The sequence below is a fragment of the Octopus bimaculoides genome, chromosome 18, assembly GCF_046866305.1.
Source record: "Octopus bimaculoides isolate indiv1 chromosome 18, ASM4686630v1, whole genome shotgun sequence".
Classification (NCBI taxonomy): domain Eukaryota; kingdom Metazoa; phylum Mollusca; class Cephalopoda; order Octopoda; family Octopodidae; genus Octopus; species Octopus bimaculoides.
This window is the reverse complement of record NC_142945.1, coordinates 49,864,973-49,887,831: the sequence shown is the minus strand read 5'-3', so window position 1 is coordinate 49,887,831 and position 22,859 is coordinate 49,864,973. Positions and strand designations below refer to the sequence as shown.

At 33.5% G+C, this 22,859-nt stretch overlaps 1 protein-coding gene across 2 annotated transcripts; it reads right to left on the bottom strand.

Annotated features, from left to right (window-relative positions):
* Positions 1-859: 859 nt before the first annotated feature.
* On the bottom strand, positions 860-19,589 carry LOC128249820 (uncharacterized). 2 transcript variants are annotated; one of them, XM_052974361.2, is made up of 8 exons: positions 19,450-19,585; positions 15,193-15,292; positions 13,232-13,319; positions 12,347-12,397; positions 10,002-10,043; positions 3,637-3,699; positions 2,301-2,342; positions 860-1,012 (listed from the first exon to the last, which is right to left on the bottom strand). In XM_052974361.2, the coding sequence occupies exons 1-8, from the start codon at positions 19,484-19,486 to the stop codon at positions 962-964; spliced, it is 474 nt and encodes a 157-aa protein (XP_052830321.1). In that variant the 5' UTR covers positions 19,487-19,585; the 3' UTR covers positions 860-961. The 2 variants fall into 2 exon arrangements, with proteins under 2 accessions (XP_052830321.1, XP_052830322.1); XM_052974362.2 differs by lacking the exon at positions 12,347-12,397 and having other exon boundaries at positions 19,450-19,589.
* Between the last annotated feature and the right edge of the window lie 3,270 nt (positions 19,590-22,859).

Sequence of the window (22,859 nt, the reverse complement as noted above, 5' to 3'; positions counted from 1 at the left end):
TATATGGGTACATGCGTTCATATATAAAAATATACACACTGCCTTGTATGTCAGTTAGACTTTCAAACGAAAGTTTATTGATACAAACAGTAAAAATAGCAAGTGTATAAAGATTTCGAATAAATCGATCGCTAAGTGAACAACATTTAACTAAAATATTAATTCCAAAGGAGAAAATGGAATACAGGAATATCACTGAAAATATTTCAAAGCGCATGTACTATAAAACCTCAAAGAGTGTTCTGAAAGATTAGATGAAGGAAACATCGCTTTTACCCTTGTAAGCAACATCTAAGCCTTCAAGTCGACTCATATCCCAGCGAGGGGTTGATTTATGAATCTCCATTAATATCTAGGAAAGATTTATCTTATGTAATAGAAATCGCAGTTATTAATATAACTATCTATTTTTGGATTCTAATACATGTAATAATTATTTTGCGACGAAAGCATGAGCTGGCAGAATCATTTGCGAGTCGAATAGGATAATTAACGGCCTTTCTTCTTGTTATTTAAGTACTTAACACCGACACCACAGTGGTTGACTTTGCTTTTTATCCCTTCGGGGATTATTAAAATTAGTGCCAGTTTGACAATGGAACCACTATAATCGACATAAAGGCCTCCTCTAAAAATGCTAGCATTGTATTAATATTCAAAACCATCATTCTTAATGGAGTTGTAACATAAAGTATTAACAACAATCATAATCCTCAAATACAATACCTTGTTTGTTATTTGAAAATGACGTCAGTGTATATTGTTGAAATTTATAATCGAATATATAAATATAATATCAATTTGTACGTAGGAAAATCAGTATAGGATTCAATTATAAATTGAAAGTAAAGCAAACAGATTTTATTTCAGTGTTTTATTATATTTCAGTCAAGAAAACAGCAAATCAATAACGACTGTAAAATAGCATATGCGTTGCACCACAAGTCTTTTTTTAAAGACGTTATAGTAATATAATGAGAAATGTGGCAAAGTATAATGTTTGGGACATCATCTATAAAAACAAAACAATTTTAAAGCATTTAGTTAAATATGTATACAAATAAGAGTTTAATATTATTTTATATTGTTTAACGTAAAATTACGTCAATAAAATCAAATCAATAAATCTTATAACGTAATGATGAGTGAAATAGCTTCATTAATCTACATACATCAAGATTATTGGTATAACTTAGAAATAGTGTTAGACAGGGATATTTATCTAATATGGTGTTGTGTTAGTATACAGCAGATAATGTGACGAAATTGGAAGTGCACGTATTGAATATTTATTACCTTTAGTTTATTACCAATAATGTTCATAGTAAAATAATGTAAGCCTGCCACTTATATCTACATACATGTACACACACACACACACACACACACATACACTCTTACTCTCTCTTTCATACACACATACACACAGACATATGTATATATACAGTAGTGTAAAATATCTAGATACATGTATGTACGTGCATTTGTCTTTTATCAAAGTGTATATGAATAGATATGCGAGTATGTAAAATAATTCTCATTTTAAACACTATAAATGTGGTACAGTAGTGCAGTCGCTTATATGTATATATGTATGTGTTTATGTTAGCTTGTGAAATCGTGTGTACACTCATACGAGAGGAATATGAATAGGGGTGTTGTTTGTGTTATCCTACGTATGTTTCTTTAGTTTGGTTAGTTATTCGCACATCAATCTGTTATTGCATTAGATGGACACGTAAGCATGCACTTCTAAGAAGTGAGAGTTCAACATTAAACGGTGAATCCTTTGTTCTTATATGCAATGGATTTAGTGTGCGCTAAATATAAATTATCTAGTTAATGTTACATTGATTGTTTTGCTGACTGGTTGATATAGAATAACATTGCTATTCGTTCAGTATACCTTGCTCACCAAGTACAACCTGGAGTGCTACTAAGTTAATTACCATAATCATTTAGATCGGCGCACCTGGAAACACACACACACACACACACACACACACACTCATAACGTAACTGAAACAAATTATGGAGACATGTACGTGTGTGTATACATTTACATCACGTTCGCAAAATTAGCAGAGATAAAACACGGTAGTAATTCATCGTTGCATGTTTGTTGTTAAGTACAGCCAGCTCTGCTACTGGGATGTGTATTTCTAAGATATACTATTTACATTATCAGTCATTACACCACACTTATTTGTGGTCTGAAATTATAATGTAGCATAAAAGACATCACTGATATTTCAGGGAAAATACTCAGCAGTTACAGTAATTTTTAGAGCACTACGTACCTCGTTTCGATTATCGGAGCCTGAAGGAGGATCGTCACTCGGCTGAAAATAAAATATTGATCGTAATACAAATGTAATAAAACCGACAATTCTTTTAAAACGTTATACATGCATACAAAGAGTGATACATATATGCACACATACATTCACACACACACATACATATACACACATACATGAATACATACATACATACATACATACATACATGCATACAAATATACATAATTACAAGCATGTATTATGTTACATACATACACAAACACACACATACACAAATACACACATACACACATATATACTCCCATACATATATACATACATACATATTTTGCGGATGCAAATATAGTTATTATGTATGTGTCTGCGCTCGAGTTTGTTTAGATAGATAGATACATACATGCATACATACATACATGCATACATATATACACATATAGATACACATATACACATATAGACACATGCATACATACATACATACATTTATACATGCATACATGCATGCATAACCAGTAAATATGATGTCAAAAGACAACTTCTAAAACATTTATAATTTACATTATTTACATTGTTTACATTTGACGGATATCTGTCCTCAACTTGCTTGGGTTCTCATTCCTAGTGTATTTTCGATGCTGTTGTTATTATTATTATTATTATTATTATTATTATTATTATTATTATTATTATTATTATTATTATTATTATTCAGGTCACGGCCTGGAATCGAACTCGGAATTTTGGTGTTAGCAGCACGCGCGTTAAGTGCACGTTTAAACGCGGCAAGAAGCTGTTAAGGAAGATACGCCAACTGAAGGGATCAGATCATATGCCACTAAATGAACAGAGTCGAAGGATTGTTGGGCACTGCAGGCCGAAAGCTAGCTGTTTGCGCTCTGTAGCGGTTTAAGATTTGTACACGTGGATAGATGTCTCATTCTTAACCCGTTCCTTAAGCATCATGTAATGCAAATAGCCATCACGTTGGTTACGAATATTTTCATTGAACTTACCACTCACTGCAATCATATTAATATCGCCTATGTCCTATCGTATAAACTTTAGTTTCACTGCCTCGGAAATAACTCAATTAAAATTATTTTGTTGTGTGCCCTGGTTACTACAGTTATGTCATGCATCTATAATTCAACAACTATTCCACATAAACCATCGCAGTTTCATATTCGCAGGATTCTGTACTAGTGTGCTTTGCACCCAAAGAGTGTATGGCTGAGCTTAATGATGTCTTCTCTCCTGCACACTGTACAAACATACACGTCGCTACAATTTCACCAAATCTTTCAATCGATATTGCAAACTAGCGATATTTTACCCTGCCATTCTTGGAAGCTGTGTTGGACGTGTGTATTCTGGGGCTCCTTTTCTGCTCACCCACCTGAATGTAAATGCAAGATATATAAAGATGTATATATATATAAAGGTATGTGTATTTCTTCAATGTATTACAATAACACGGAAAATATAAATAAATGGTTACCAGGGTAGCAAAGAATTCACGTAAGTACCAAGGATGTTACAGCCCACTTATAAAGGTAGAAATTCGAGGGTGTAGTCAAATGCTTTTGTATAACAGATAAACAAATAAATGGAGCTAAACGCAGGTGTTATTCAAATCTTTATACTTCCGACATATGTTTCGAAGAAAACATTGGTATTATTCCAGAGGGAATAAAATTAAGTAAAACGATGTGATTTTCTCATCAGGGTAAAACAAAGAACAAAGCGCATCAATAAGCAATTTTAACCGAATGTGATGACTGCATATATAATGAAGGGAAAGCTGGCAATATCTTTTTTAAAACCGTTAATAGATTTAATGTCTAATTCAATTTAGAGTGAGAGAGAGAGAGAGAGAGAGAGAGAGATACAGAGACAGAGAGAGAGAGAGAGAGAGAGAGAGAGAGAAAGAGACAAGGAGGAGACAGAAAGAAATTAGCAGAAAACCGCTACGTTTCTCCACTTCTGGTTTTCAGCTTATTTCTTTCTTTGTCCTCCTTATCTTTCTCTAAATTGCATTTGCCGTTAAATCTATTAATATTTTTTTAAAGAAATATCTTGCCAGCGTTTCCTTCATCATATACACAGTCATCACATTCGGTTAAAATAGCGTTTTGATGTGCTCTGTTTCCCCTTTTTTTCCCCTGGTGAGAAGATCACATTGTTTTACATCATTTTGTTCCCTCTGGAATAATACCAATGTTTTCTTCGTAACATATGTTGGACGTATACAGATTTGAATATCACCTGCACTTAAATCCATTTCTTTATATATGTGTGTGTGCGTGTGTATGTGTGTGTCTGTGTGTCTTTGTGTCTGTATAATGAAGAAATAAATGGGCTAAATATCCCCTTATACAGTACAACTAATTAGCGATCTAATAGAGCCTCAGGAAATAAGCACACCCATACCAACCTATATTTTCTCGAAACGGCCGTCAAGCATGGTATCTGCTCATTTTATACGAACTTTCTTATCTATTTGTATTACCGCTATACATTCACCTTCCGCATATTTTAATATTGTACTTGATTTTAATACGGACGTACAAACTCGCAACTACATTTATGTATTTTTATATATTTAGATTTATTCATTTATAATTTTTTAATATTATATCTTATGTACATTGCTAGAAATAAGAGGTAAAACCTCTAATGTTGTAATTAAAACACATATTCTAATAAATGAAATTATGTTCTTTAATCACAGTATTAGACGCCATCCACTTTGGGATTCCCAAACCATCCTTGATCCTTTTCTCCATTTGCGCGGCTATTCTTCTGTGTAATGATGGTAAAAATTTTCACTCAATACGTTGTGCCTCATCTGGACCTGGGCTCATCCAATTTAGAATGTTTGTTATCTGGTCGGTTGCCGTTTCAGTTATTCTTATAATGTTCTGTTTCACTTAATATTTCTCCGATTTTAATTCCTTGAAACATTCAGCATCTTCATTATGCTTTCTTCCACCATCGTAGACCTTACGCCAAATTCTCCCACTTTCCGTAGCATCAGATTACTCACTGCTGTTCGACTTTCCATTCAACTACTGATGAAATCTTTTCTAATCGTGTTGGAATAATCTGTTGATTTTATATTGTTGGATTCTTTGTCCATACCTCTTCATATTTGTCGTTTTAACCTGCCTGCGGTTTTTGTTTCGGTCTCTCAAGGCCTACATCCGGCCCTTTTTTTTTACCCTATACCTACGTTCAACTCACTATTAGTTTTCCTTTTCCCTCATTTCACCTTATTTCTTTCAAATGAGTTTCACAGGCTGCTCATTGCTTGCTTGATTCTTCTTTGCCACTGAACCTCTTTTTCTACATTTTCTCTTTTACGGTTTGGCTCCACCCCTATTTTCTCTCCTAAGCAGGTTGTACAAGCTTTAATCAATTCAATGTATTCGTTTCGGTTATATTATTTGTCCCCGTTTCACAGTTATAAAATAGAATTTATATCTATACTTTTCTAGAGGCTGGGCTGCTTTCGAAAACTTTCACTCTCTTAATGTTATAACTGTGTATATCATTGAAACGTTAAAGACGTATTTTAATGTCTACTCGTGAATTTCTCCAAATAAATCTCAGAAATAAAAGCGAGAAATCGGATTCGCCATTAAAGTGTTCTCAGGAAAGAAAGTGCTATATAAACGAAGCAAATTATTTTAAATTCTCGTTGTATGGAGCAAAATACAGCAGGGTACTGAGAAGGTGTTAATACTTGATGAACTACAAACATTAAATGTTTACTTAACGTTAGCGCATGGACAATTACACAATGAACCACGGAAAATATCCCATTCCAAAAGCAAAACGGATGCTTCTTAAGATGTTGCAGTTCTTCATTTTTCTTTACTACTTGTTCATCGCTTATCTCACGAAAATCTTTTAGACTCTTCACCTCCAATCCTTTCATTTTCATCCTGCTGTTTTCCAATTTTCGTTGTCTCTTCACCTTTGATGTTTGCTTCCGTGTTAGTTTTGTTAATCTGTAGTTTGATAAGTCTTAAAGTCGTTTCAGCGGGTGGAAATATAGCTAGATCTTTCAAACATTTAAAAGCCTCTGCTATCACGAAAATGGATTTGTTTCATATTATTTTGGCAGAATTCCAAAACTCAATTCAAGTTTTCCACTTATAGCGAAGTTAATTACTTCCTTATATATTTCGTTGCGTTGAATGTAAGGAAATTCTCATCTGGGTGTAGAGTGAAGTACTTCTATAGATTTATGGATAATTTATTTATAAAAAAATATTATTTTCATTAAAAACAAATTCTATTGAGTTTACTCTAGCATCTACTGGCCACTTTATTCGTCTACAGGAGGATATGTAACCGATTTTCTAAAGTTGTTTTCAGAAATATTTTTCTCTGTTCAAGATATTTTTAATTTATAGAATTATGTTACCCACTTGACTCTTCAGTTTTTATTTATAAAAAATGTTCTTACATTTCAAAAAGTTTATATTTAGTGCTACAGTATTTCTGCACAATAATCTGCTGACCGTTCAATAAGCAGACATGTTAAAAGAATCAATGCCCCTCTAGCTTGATCTTATGTCCCAACTTCAGTTTAACGTAGACGTTGGCAGTTTCACTGTGTGTGTGTGTGTGTGTGTGTGTGTGTGTGTGTGTGTGTGTGTGTATGAGTATTAATACCTTTCATGTCTCAGTCTATACATTTATATATACACATAAATAACACTATGTATTTATACAAACACATGAAGACATATATGTATTTATGTATACACGTACATTTGTGATGCATGTATGCTTATATGAGCGTATAAATGCACGACTGTGTGCATAGTAAAAAAATATAAAAGATAACTGAATCTTGGTTGTAGATTTTTATTTTAAAATGTAACCTTTTAGAATATTGTACCATACCTTCATCGGAATTTTAAATCTTAACAATATTTATAAATATATCGAACGAGTTTGCATTGTCTCATGTAAACTACTATTTAAAAATTATCGAGATGAACAAATCATTTGTTTCAACATTTGGTCCAAGGCCAGCAATTTCGGCTGACGGGTTAAGTCGTTTATGTCAACCTCAGTGCTCAACTGGTACTTATTGTCTTGCCAGAAACCGTTGCTTTGTTACTATGCAGATGTTTTATGGAAATATGTGTTATAAAGTTCTTTAATGTTTACAAATTATGGGTTTTACGCGATTGTTTCTAGTTTGCGCTGTTAATTTTATAAATATTGGTTTGAAATGTTGGCACAAGGTCCGCAACTTCGGGGGAGAGGTTAAACCGATCACATTGACTACACTACTCAAATGGTACTTATTTTATCGACCATGAAAAAATTAAATACAAGGTCGACCTCGGCGAAGTTTTAATTCTGAATGCAACGACGGACGAAATGCCGCGAATTTTATTCCTGGTATGCTAACAATCATTGCCAGCCCATCACCTTCGGACGAACAAGTAATTAAAACATGTGAATTGATTTCTGTGAAATAAATTATATTTTACTTACGTTTCTAATGAGGCAGATGCTAAATTAACAAGTATTTTGTCCGGCGTACTAAAACATGAATCTATTAGTGGTTTCAAATTTTGACAAAAGGCCAGGTATTTCATCACTGTCACTAGTGTTGTTATAGAGTTGATTATCTTATTTCTTATTCTATCAGTGCATACCATACCATGCGGAGAACCAATGCATAATGCATTAGTCTTAGATCTTGTTCATTAACAATCATGGTTATGCTGCTAGACTATAAGACTATTATACATACGCACATACATGCACTTACATAAACGCGGGCGTACACAAGTGAATACACACACACACACACACATATATATATATATATATATATATATATATACATATATCGTTTATCCCTGGCAACTTCTAGTGCACAAGTGATATTTATTTCATCGACCCTGAAACAATGACAGGCTTAATCAGTTTTGACGGAATTTGAACTCAGAATGTAAAGACAGACGAAATGCCACAAAATAGTTTACCAGTTGAGCAAAATCTTCTGCCAGCTCACGCTTTTATATGAACCTAGAGTTAAACTGTACGTTGTATTATGAAAACCAGTTGAAGGTGGCGAGCTGGCTGAATCGTTAACAAGCAGTAGTTCACGTGTCACTACGTTCTTAGTTCAAATCCGCCGGGGACCGACTTTCCCTTCCATCCTTTCGAAGTCAATAAATTAAGTACCAGTGAAACACTGGGGTTGATGTAATCGACTAGTCCCTTCCTTGAAAATATCAGGCCTTGTGCCTTTAGTAGAAGGGATTAAGAAAACCAGTAGATGAACCAATTTAAAAAACAATCGGATTAGATTTAAATGATTAGCTTCAAAAACTGAGAAACCAGTGAACAAAAAGAATATGAAACTGCAAAATATTACTGTTGTAGTACAATATTTATTTAAATGAGTATTATTAATATAACGAGAAATGGAGCAAGGGATAGTGTTTCGGGCATCACCTAAAAAAAAATACATATATATAACGGTTGTAATTCATCTAGTTAAACACGTATACCAATATTTTAATATTTTATACATTGTTAACTTAAAATTATTTCAATAAAATCAAACCCGCAAATCAGGAAAAATTAATGTTGATTGAAATACTTTCAAAACCAAAACTTATACTTCAACATCATCACTGTCACTAGTGTTGTTATAGAGTTGATTATCTTATTTCTTATTCCATCAGTGCATACCATACCATGCGGAGAACCAATGCATAATGCATTAGTCTTAGATCTTGTTCATTAACAATCATGGTTATGCTGCTAGACTATAAGACTATTATACATACGGACATACATGCACTTACATAAACGCGGGCGTACACAAGTGAATACACACACACACACAGAAACACACACACACACACACATATATATATATACATATATATATATATATATATATATATATATATATATATATATATATATATATATATATATATATATATATATATATATATATATATATATATATATATATATATATATATATATATATATATATATATATATATATATATATATATATATATATATATATATATATATATATATTTGTAAAGGCTCATGGTTCCGTGGTTAGAGCGTCGAGCTTATAATGGAGAGGTTGTGAGTTCGATTCCTGAACTGGTCTGCGTGTTGTATTGTTGAGCAAGGCATTTTATTTCACGTTGCTCCCGTTCACTCAGCTGTAGAAAAGAGCTGCGACGTCACTGGTGCCAAGCTGTATCGGTCTTTGGTTTCCCTTGTGTACGCGGGTGTCTAATTATATACGTGCGTATGCATGATAGTCTTATAATCTAGTGGTATAGCCATTGGTGGTGTGGAGGCTGGTATGCAGGAGCGACTGCTGGTCTTCTATAAACACACTTGCCCGGACATGTGCCTCGGAGGGTAACTTTCTGTGTACAATCACATAATCGTTCATGACCGAAGGGGGAGGCACCCTATATACATATACATATATATATATATATATATATATATATATATATATATATATATATATATATATATATGGGGAGGGTAAAAAATATGCAGATGAGTGAGTACATGCATTAATGTTAGGTCAGTATTCTAGTGAAATATAAGTACCGTCATTGATATTTCTGGAACAATACACAATAGTAACAATTGTTTTATAATATCACGTACCTTGTTTCCATCAGAAACTTTCCCTTGATTTTTACAACGGTTCTGAAAATTCAATATTAAATATAATGCAAAAGCAATAATTGAAGCGGTTCTTTTTAACATTCATACATACATATAAGGTTTGGACAAGATAATGGAAACACGTAGCATAATAGCATCATAATTTTGAAATATCTATAAAACCGTCAACAGCTTGTCTATTTTTATGATCTTTGATTTATTATTAGCGTTGCTCAATATGTTTTGCTACAATTGTTGTTTCTATTCAGATATCATAAGAAAAAGGTAATTAGAATTCATTAAAGTGACAGATCTATCGGACTTTCAAAGAGGTCAAATTGGTGACGCTCGTATAGCAGGAGCTAGCATAACTAAAACAGCCGAAATGCTTGGTGTATCAAGAAGTACTAGACCTGAGGTATTTCATAGGATGTTGGTGAAACGTGGAAAAAAGGAAGAAAGGGATAGGATGAAAGGATGGAAAGAAGGAAAAAACAGAGAGAGGAGAGCAGGGAGGTAAAGTGTTATGAAGACGGTGCATATAGCAGCAGTATGGAAGTAGATACTGATTAAACTAAAGCTGCTGATTTTAACCGAATAGGCTTTTACATTTTACAAAGATGAAATCCTATTCACTGTGGAAGCGGAAGTCGTGCTATTCGGTATCCTGGGCCTAGCCAAAAATGGAGATTTAATGAACTGTGTCGTGATTGGTGCAAACATGTTGAGCAACAGGTGGGCCGTAATAAATCTGATGTATTTGAGCACAATTAACAATGAAGTGTCAAGATGAAGTTGCTAAAGATGACAAGCAAAGGAAGTTTAAAATGGAAAGTGCAGGGTCGGTGAGAGATCAAGGATAAAATATGCGTGAATGAGATGAACGGCCAAATGTGTTTTAGGTGACGACTGTCGTATGTCTATAAAGACAATAAACATGCATCTTGGAGTTAGTGTGGCAACTGTACACAGACTTACCCATGAAGATTTGAATATACGCAAAATATGTGCAATGCACCTTTCAATGGTTCAGTACCGTTAACTGTAACAAGTGCCTTAAAATCAGAGGATCTTACTCTGAAAGGATTTCATGTTTTTTTTTTTATTTGAAATTGATAGATGTCTCTCCTGAAAATTCCAAATGCTCCTGGAATGCTCATTACATACTCACTGTTGCTCTGCATTTGATTATATTACAAATCTTGTGCAACGGAGATTATATTACATGTAATCTAACGAATGACTATCAGCTCTTTTTTTGCGTACACTGAATGACTCTTTCCATGGCAGTATCAGAGTCCTCCCTCAATTCCTCTCACAAAAGTGTATAGTTTTTGCTGAGATAACACTCAGAGGTTCTTCATTCTAAGCGTTGATTCTATGGATAGAATTTCTTCTATTAAATGGCGTATAGTCTATGCCATAAAGCTAAGTATTTTGCCTGTAGGAATTATTAGAGGTTAAAGGTCTTAGACACCATACAGAAAAGCCATATGTGGAAGATGAGTGGGAATACAACGGACCTTGCCTAATACATACTTGCAGTCTAAACTCGTCGTAAACACTGACTTTGGTATCACTATCTCTGTACATCACTCGCACAGCTCTCACCTTCAATCAACTCATGTATATTGTAGAAAACATTTTACTACATAAAATGGTATTCGAGTAAAACACTTCTCTGTTTCTCCAAACAGGATATAATCTTACATTTAGAAACGTTTGATGCATTTGTTTTACTACAATTACAGCTTCTATGACACTGTGCATGAGAACATTTCATCACAGGAGTTTCTCTTCCAAATAAGTTGTGTTATGTTATTTTCTCTAACTTTCATACGTTGAACCGTGAGTTTTCTGACTATCGATACTTCCACCCAGAACACCTTCAATCCTCTTCTAGCAGTTCATGAATACGATGCTATGCCAGTCTTCATGCATGAGACGTACCTCATCTTCAGAAACAATGATATTTCTTCAATCCTAGAAACCATTCCCTAATGCAATATATTTATTATGCTGAATACTTTTATTACAGTTTCCACCTATTGTAATAATATTAGTGTCAGTAGATTGTAATCATATAACCTCCTTATCCCCATCCATGTGCACACTTGAAATTTATATATCCTCGCTTATGTAATCATGATATCTATCATCTTTACAACAATTATGTTATGCTTCAGAAACAAGCAGCCATTATACATACACGATGAGTTACGTATACCAGTGTTCTGTGCCTATGAAGATCATATGGCTCATCTTATTTCTTGCACACTACACACACTCGCACATATTTATGATTTCACCAGCTCTATCAGCATTACAAAGAAGATATACATTACCAAGCTTCTTCTCTGCGGTTGTCCAAGCGGATTACCTTTCTTCATTCCGATCTGAAAGGAAATGTACAATATATGTGCAAGGGCCTGTATGGGTCTATGCAAACACACTCGTGGTAAAGAAAGTGATCTAATATTACTGCTTATTAAAATGTTATCCTCTATAGAATTCCTGTCTTTATCGATGACCCCCTTCCATCTACTCATCGATGTTTTTAATTCCATTGGTGAAAATTTCTTTTGGTCTTGATAAGAACGAAGCGCGATCAGTTTCGACCTCTTTTGGGCTTTTATCTACTAATCTATGTACATGATTCACTAAGCCTAGAGACAAGTTATAATCAGAAGTGAGGTGCGGGGAGTGAGGCAGGTAAGGGATTTGTTTAGCAGCCAATTTCTTTTATATACATACATACATATATATATATATATATATATATATATATATATATATATATATATATATATATATATATATATATATATATATTGGTAGTAGTGTAGCCAGAAAACCTGCAGCAAAGGCTTTCAAATTGCTACACCTATAGTGTCGCTTCCTTGAGTGTTAGCTTTAATGTGTATCCAGTAGGATTTTCACCGTCCCTACTAGAGTTCTTGCATGCATTTACCATGTAGAGCCATTAAATTCATGAAGAAATGAAAGACTTACACCATCAAAACCGTCTTGTATAGCGACTTGACTGCCAGCCAATCTTCCACAAATTTATTGGTCTCGAAAAGCCAGCTATCGATTTATTTCAACTCAATACGAACCCGAATCCCTAGGGGCCATACAAATCAAATTACCAAAGTTAGATACATTTTATTTACGTTATGAACAGATGTTCTGACATTAAGATTAGAAAAATAAGAAAAAAATAAACCTACCTCGCATAAGAGATAACTCAGGATTGAGAAATATTTCATACAGCGGTCGTTTTTACCATGAAAACATGAAAAGAATAACTTTTGTTTGCTGAAAGTAAATTGTTATCAGAAAATAGCTTTAGAACCAACTATAAGTATATCTCGGCTTCAGTCGTTCCGATTTAAGTCTTTCTCAATTATACGTCGGTTTTTTAAAAATAATATATGAGAAAGAAATAACAAGTTAAGTCATTTTACTTGACTTTAAGTCTGTTCGCCAAAGATATTGGAATCAGAAAATCCCTAGAAAACCGTTAAAAGCAAATAAAATTATGTTACTGTATAATGAATAAGAATGAAAACATATAAAATCATATTAAAATACGTATAGTAAATGTTAAGATACACACCATGAAGTAGTGTAGTTTACTGAATGAAATCATGCAATCAGCTGTGTTTTCTTATTTATCAGTCTTCCGGAGCTCTTATTGCACTGTACTTGCAATATCAACCGTTAGGCGTCGTTGTCACTGGAGATTATCGCGCTTGTTTTGAATTCAAGTTTGTTTGCATCTGTTTATCGGCTACTTTCTCATTCTCATTCATTTGTAACTTTATTTTTTTCTCCCCATGGCTAAGAAAATTTTGGCAAAGCCGGTGCAATTTCATTCGGGATGATAAAATAATATTTGCTCAGTTAAAATCGATTTTTGTTTGATGACTGAGTGGTATAAGTGTATATTTCGTTCTATCGCTGACATTTGCTTCCACTGTACCGTTGTATACAATTAAATTACCAAAAGCATTCAAAATCTAGTGGGTAATTCTCACTAATTCTCCGGACGCATATTTTATGTCGGCCAGCTTTTTGACAATCTTTTATTCTTTCAGCTGTGCTATGACATGCAAATTTAAGATCCTAGTGAGTGTATAAGAAATTTCCAATAGATGACCGAAAAACTATAAGTGTGATGTACCTCCTCAGATTCTAGAATGTTTATCTTCAAAACACTAAAATAGCCTCTACTATAATATACGCAGATGTCACAATATGCATGCATAGCATGAGAAACAATTTATAAACTATTCTACTGCACAGGCCCATTCCGAAATAAAACATACGTAGATAATACGCTAAACCCATTAGAGGGCGAAAATGTAAACAAAAATCGATGCATCTGAAACGAAACAGTAACTCAGTATACACACGCACACGTATATACACGCTTATTTGACAACACACTAAAGAAAAGAAGGACATTTCAAGTAATGTTATCATGTGTACAAAGCCATTTCAGACATCTAAAAATTGCCCAAAATTGCTACATCCTCGATGCGGTCGAAAGATTGCGGAAGGCATGGGAAAGATAATGTCTCCCAACTCCGCCAATAATTTTGTGTGTATAGATGATTGTTTGGGCACAAAATCACACTTCCTTAAACCATTTAATAAATTCACCGTCTTTTGCTCTATCACTCCACCCATCTTACATGAATTTCCTTCCGTAATATATATATATATATATATATATATATATATATATATATATATCATTTATTATTATTATTGTTGTATCTTGACCTGAAGATTAGCTATATTTTTGAATAGAATTGATTTTCCATAGTTTTAATCGATTTAAATTTTCTTTCTATTATAAATTGGTTATGAAACACGTGTAGTCATTTTATTATTTTATCTTATGATATTTAATTTGTATTATATTATACTTATTTATTGTGCTTTTAATTATTAATTTTTCTATATGTGACAGTGGATTTTCATCGATGAGTTCATGAACCTTGGTTCTTTTCCCTAAAACTATATATATATATATATATATATATATATATATATAACAATATGCATTGCATGTCTGTCTGTGTGCGAGTGTGTGTGTGGGGGTGCCTGTGCGTGCGTGTGTGGATGTGAATAATCTTTAAAATATTAATTATATTAATAGTAGCAGTAAGATATTATATACCTGCAGAAGCGTTGGTCCCATGACTTTCCGCTGAAAACGTCAAAACTATGAGGACAAATCTTTTGTGCCAGTGCATTGCAATCCTCTTTTGTGGCGACGCCTACAATTAAGAAATGTATTACCAATTACTTAATGTCATTTTGAAAATATTCAGTATTTGTTTTCTATCAACATAATATATAATATTTAATTCTAGGCTGAATCCACATCATAACGGGAACCGTAACGGCACTCTTAGGTACCTACATAATATCAGTGCCTGTATAAGTGCATGTGAGTGCATTCTATACAGAGAATATATGTCTCTAATCTCTCTATATATAGTAATATGTAAAGGTAAGGTCAAAGGATTAAGATATAGGAAGTCAGTAAGCTTCGAGCAGTCTGTAGAAGTTATAACAAACAACTTTCAGGAACAATAGTTGTCTATAGACGTAGAAAGTTGCAAAACGTTCACATATCGAAGATCTATAAAGTCTGCTGGTCGTGATTTCCGAACTAATTTACTGAATAGAAGTTATCACTTTCGGCGAGGTCGACTTTACCTTTCATCCTTTCGAGGTCGATAAATTAAGTAGACTTGCGTACTGTGGTCGATCTAATCGACTGGTCCCCTCTCCCATTAAAGCTGAATCCATTAAAATTGCCATCAATCCTCATAGCAACAAAAATGAAATTTCAATTCTGATTGGTTCAAACATTCAAAGTTGATGCACTCTAACCAATATGGTATTAATAAAGGTTACGTTATAGTTATTGGGACATCTTGTTGCGATGTAATGATGAACATTGTAGAGAATAAACGAATGGGAGCGTTATAAAATCTCCTATGAAATTACGGCCTACTTCAATGTACATGTGTATGTATGTATATATAAACTTGATCCCGCCGTTGCAGGGTGATATTTATAATAGAATGCCTTGACAGAGTTTTAGAATAACACACACGTATAAGATGAATTATTACGGGGATTTTTCAAAATGTTTTTCATTATACCCTTGCAAATAATACGATAGACATTTTAGGAGAATAAAAGAATTGAAAATTTATGAATGCCCCGAGGCTTCCGTACTCATTTCATCCTTTTTTCTTTCTTTTTTTCTTTTGCACTACGCACTTAAAAATAATGGGGAACTCCCCTTTGGTAGAAAAAATAAACAAATTGAAAATATATGAAGACTTTTCAAAAACTTCTCCAAATGTCACCTTTCTTTTCTTTTTTTTTCTTTGCATTAAACACTTTAAAGAATGGGAGAGCCCTTGGAGGCTAAAGAGGAAAAAATACCAAATCGGTGATCACCATTAACATCCCCAATTCCTCTATTTCCAAACAGGAAAATGAAAAAAAAATAGAGAATTTAAAAACATTTTCTGATAAATTAAATTCTAAAATTTTTGGCAGTTTCAGAAATTTTATTTTCGATCATAGTTTTAAAATTGCAGCAGTTCAAATCTGTAATTTCTTTCTATTTATTTATATTTCAAATTAATTTTTAAATGAAATGGTATATGATTTCAAGAAGATTTAGGTATTGTTTCTAGCACACCACTCACTATCCGGTACCTTCGTCGTCTCTTTGCCGCTAGGGCATCTAATGATGTTTTACGATATTTTTCTCGGCATAAACACATTTAAGGAAATGCTGGTGTGGTGATACATTTCTGGGGTTTAAGGAACAAGAAAAAGTGTTATTTCAGTCTTTATCTCACACTTTGTATCACGTAAGTCCATGTGTGTGTATATATATATATATGTGAAGCATTCTCTTAGAGAGAAACACAACAAAATGTATTTATATCTTAAACCTTCACTCTGCAATCAGTTTGTCCATGTGTGTACGTTTTGTGATTGTTTACGTGTATGTGTGTAACCGTACAAAAATGCGTTGTTTAATGCTTTAAACCTCACTCCGCATCAAATTCGACAAATCATACACTCTCTATCTATAATCACCGATCTGTTTCCTATTATAAATTTATCAAACTATCCCCTTTTTATATATAGTCTGAGACACGTTTCAGTCACGCTATTTATTGACGAATAATTCCATAATATCAAACAGAAACAATTTTCTTCAGATGAATAAAAATTATAAAATTTGTCCTGAACAAAATCGTTTTAATTTTTCCTTGATCTTATCAAAATATTTATCAATAAAAAGACGCGTCTGAAAAATATGTAATAATTTCTAAATATATTTGTCTTCTCATTTTATGCTAACAATACACATGGAACGTTCTTTGTGTTGCATAGTGAGTTTGCTTCTTGGTGTGTATGTGTATAGGGTTACATGTACAGATGTATGTATATGTATGTGTACGTGTGAGTGTGTGCGTGTACATATATGATTCATTGGATAAGTACAGATATGTTTCTATATAACAAATACATGGACGTTTATATTAAAATTTATGTACAAACGAAAACTAATATAATAATCAAGTATATATATATATATATATGATATATATATATGATATATATATGATATACATATATATATATATATATATATATATATATATATATATATATATATATATATATATATATATATATATATATATATATATATATATGTATGTATATATATTTGTATATACACATAAACAAAATCAAACGTACAGGTTGTGGGTTCGTAGTTCTTGTGGAGGTTGTATATTAGGCGTGAGAGAATATATATTTTCAATGACCCTGGTGTACAACAATTGAAAGTAAATCAGACAAGAGAGACAACTTACATCAAATCCATTATTTTTCTTTTCCCTTCTACCTCGTCTGTGGTAATGTAAACTGGTTTTTATCAGACGTGTGCGTTTGCGTTTCGTGAAATTGTATGTGTACGAATATATGAATTGTTTAATTCACTGATTCCAGCTATTTGTAATAAAGCCCATTAACTCTTTAGCAGTGTGTGAGATATCAGTAACCATCTATCACTACTTCTCTTTCTAGGTAACTAGCGTTCCTCTTACCTACTAATGTTTTCAGTTACGTATCTAAATCTCCACTCCGTCTCTGTATCAGTATATCCATTTATTAAACTATTTATACATCTATGTATATACTCTGTATCAGCTTACAAAACACAGTTGTGCAGACTGTCACTTGACATAATTTTTTCCATTTGTCATGTGTCTATTCTTTTTCCTTCATCACATTATCTCATTGTTTATTGCATCCTTCCCTCTAATTCGTTATTTTCTCTCTCTTTACCACGTATTGAGCATAATGTCGTCCAAATTATTTCTGAAACCATTTTGTTTAAAAGTCATAAACATGAATGTGAAATAATGCCCTAGGTAGTTAAAGATTGTATTAGAATGTGTAATACCAGAAAGATAGATGAAAATGGAAAGGGAAATAGAAAGCAAAATGTAGTATATAATTTTTTTTAAATGTCTCTAGAAGAACAGAATAAAATTCAAGTGGAATGAGACGGAAAATGAAGAAAAGCCGAGGAACGTTGAGAAGACATTCTACTAAATAGGCGCTTCTTGAAGATAATACACAAGTCGAACGACTGGTTTTCAAGGAGGCTGTAATGCATCTATGTTAGGGCATATATTAGAAGCTAAGAACGTAGTGGAAATAAGTAAGAGATAATGAGTTTAATTCCAAGTACTTTCGACTAGCCTTTCTCGAAATTCTAGCGTTGTAGTTATACCTACTATTCTAATATGAAATGTCATATATGTTTAAATTCATTCCTATTTCAATCCTAGAACCACCATTGTCACGAGAAAGAAACGTGTCCCATTTAGACATGGGCTGCAGTATTGCATTGGTTTTATATGTGCAATACCTCCACAACGAATCAAAGAATCGGTAGCATCATACTGGTTGGTTACAAGACGAAATTTAGCAAAAGCCTGAAGCCAGTTGCACATCTGGAATAAACAACCGCACTCATTTGTCGAAGAAGATAAGGGCTTTGAAGGGATGAATAGAGTATTGTATCTAGTGAGCTCGATAAAGCAATAAGCTCAGATACAGAAGAAACCCAAGTAGATTAGGAGGTGGTATTACCAATGGACACTTGTATAAACAACGCAGTGATATAGCGACAAATAGACTTAAAACAGTTGATTATTTCTAGTGGTAATTCAATAGATAAACAGATGAAAAAAACAAGTATACGGGTAGTCAGAGAGAGACAGTTTATAACATATAAAAAATTAGGTGGGATACAAAGTATAGTGTAGTAACATTCATGCATCCCTTAATATAACTATGCTATATTGTAGCCACTTACCAGAAATGAGAAAGAAGATAAATGCAAAAACTATCATCGTCGTTTATCCCTGACAACTTCTAAGTTTAATTATATCCTATACGTAGATATTTGTTATAAATGTATCCAGCTGCACCATGTGGAAGCACATCTAAAACAAATAAAATTACACATTTGATGAATGAGATCTACTATATTTGTTCTTTTCAAGATACCGATATTATATATTAGTATGTACCTGCGGGGAACATAGATAAGACAAAAGAAATGACAGTAGTTATGTATACACACACATTTATATTTATGTACACATATCTGTGTGTACGTATGTGTAGCTATCTATCTATCTATCTATCTATCTATCTATCTATCTATCTATCTATCTATCTGTCTATATATATATATGTGTGTGTGTGTGTGTGTTTGTGTGTGTGTGTGTGTGTGTGTGTGTGTGAGAGAGAGAGAGTATGTAGATATATGTATGTACGTATATTCATATATATATATATACATATATACATATATGTGCATGTATATATATATGTATATATATATATATATATATATATATATATGTATATATGGTGAGTTCAAACAAGAAAAATGACAGAAAAAAAAACAACAACGCGAGGACGTGATACAGATACTGTGTTACTGGACGCTCAGGGAAGGAAAGAAAGAGAATTTGACATTTCGAACAGAGCTCTTCGTCGGAAATATAGGATAGTCCAAAGAAAGGAAGACGGAGGAAGAAAAAATCGACAACGATATACACGAGGTTACAAACATATATACACAGTGTACATGCATATATGTATATAGATATGTATTTAGACATATATAGATATATGCATGTAGACGTGTTTGTATACGGCGGCGAGCTGGCAGAAACGTTAGCACGCCGGGCGAAATGCTTAGTGGTATTTCGTCTGCCGCTACGTTCTGAGTTCATATTCCGCCGAGGTCCACTTTGCCTTTCATCCTTTCGGGGTCGATTAAATAAGTACCAGTTACGCACTGGGGTCGATATAATCGACTAATCCGTTTGTCCCCTCTGTGTGTAGCCCCTTGTGGGTAGTAAAGAAATAATACAGGCACATGTATAACATGTATATAAGAACCAAGGATCGAGATGTGGCAAATTCTGATTGCTAAGGAATTGATTAGATTAGATCCGGGCTGCATTTCTTTTCAACCGAGCGTAACCTCGGAAGGAGTAAACAGCCAAGCTATGTGTATACCGTAGACTACTCCTCGGGCCAAGGGTGTCTTGACTAAATGAAAGTCAAGATTGCTGCGAGGATGTACATGTTAAACACACGCATTTGGGAGCTTGGAGTCATGCGTTTGACGCCAACAACATATACATAACAATACAAAAGTGGCTCTTTACAAATCAATTGTCTTACCATCCCTGTTGTATTCTTCCGAAACATGGAGACATTTCAAATTGTTAGAACAATTCGACCAAAACTACCTTCATCGCTTTTTAAAAAACACAGATATCCTTGCATCTGTATGCATCACCTCAATTAAAGCAATGATTTTGAAAGCCCAAATGAGAAAGTGCGGCTATATTTTTCGAATGGCGAATGAACGCACACCCAAATAGTTGTTTTATGATGAGCTTGCAGAGGCGAAACGCTATCGGTATAACCCTAATAAAAGGTTTAAGGACGGCACAGGAATAGTCCAGATGACATAGAAACCCTTCCTTCGGATCGAACTGGATAGCGAATAAACGTGTGGAGTGGAGTGAATGCGTTTGAAGTGGTCAGGATAACGCATGCAAGACTCAAGAAAGATTTAAAGAAGAATGTTACGATCAAGAAGGTGAATCAGAATGACCTTTTGCGTACACAGTCTGTGACAGAACGTGGCTTTTTTTTTTTTTTTTGCTGGGTTCAAATCCTATTTGCGAACCTATGGAAAACAAGTTTCCACCAACTATTCTGCCTATGTCTTTTCAAACATTTCAATGCAATGTATGTCAGGAGGACTGCAAATCTAAAGGAGGCTTCAAAATATATTTTAAGATCCACATAAACAAGAACTTAACTGCAACTTTTGGTGGTCCAAATCTGATATGCAATCTATGTGGGTGTCTGTTCAAAGCATTGTCAAGTTTAAAAAGCCACATCAGATTTCATAAGGGTTCTAAGGTGTAGGCACAGGAGGTCGTCAACTCTGCATAAGGAGTAGGCAACCACCATATATATATATATATATATATATATATATATATATATATATATATATATCGCTGACCACTACATTTATATTTTTTTTTCTCCTTGTTTCTCTCGTTATTTCTTTCTGTGTTCCTTTCAGTTGAAAGTCAAAGACTTTCTATATTCCCGAGCGTTAAACTAATACATCCGTTTGTTGTTTACACCACCTCTCTTCGTCTGTTGCTTTTTTTTTTCGTAAATTCTCCCATATATATATATATATATATATATATATATATATATATATATATATATATATATATATATATATATATATATTATTTATTTATATTTATATTTATATTACGTCATATGTGAACAAATATCAGTTTGTTTTTGAATCGCTGACATGTATTGTAGTACATGTAGAATGATATATTTTTGAACGCGCGAGTACCGATAGAACAGCGTATATAGGATATAATCCTTACAGAGCAGAAAAATCTGTCAGCAACCAGCCACGTGACTCGAAATCACATCCCTTCAATTTCCGGTCAAATTGCCTTACCAATGAAGTTAAACTTGTGTTTACTTACATCTGACGTACTTTCCACTCCATCTCGCGTTTCTAGATGAGTTTATAAATTCTAAATTGCAGAAGGATTCGGTCAGTCAATCAGTTGACCTTAAATAGTAAGGCACATTGACCGGAGATTGAAAGGTTGTGGGCTCGAGGGTTGTGAGTTGCTGAAAGATTTATCTGCTCTGTAGGGATTTTATCTTACATACGCCGTTCTATCAGTACGTACGCGTTGCAAAGAAAGTATCTACTTTACTTCCTCATAGTCATTTCTGCTGAAGAGCACAATCTCGAAATATAAAAGACTTTCTCACTTTTCCGAGCGTCAAACTAAGACACCTGCTCTTAATTCATGCACCAAGGGAATATTTTTATTCCCCTTAATGCAGTATTTTCTTTGAAAGCTCTTCTCATATAGACACGAGCTACATAAACGCGCAAGCATATACCTTAATACGATACTACCGTTTGGCTTGGGCGCTGAGCATGCCAGACCACGTGATTTCACTGCACTGCAGAGCGGAGGCATATTAAAAGTACGAACAAATCCAGTGTAGATTCAACGACTATCTTAAAATAGCACAGCGTTTCTGAATAAAAGCTGCATTTATTTCTTTAAAATGTACCTCTGTCGTTCCTTTTCTTCTTATAACAATATTTGTTCATAACGATTTTACATG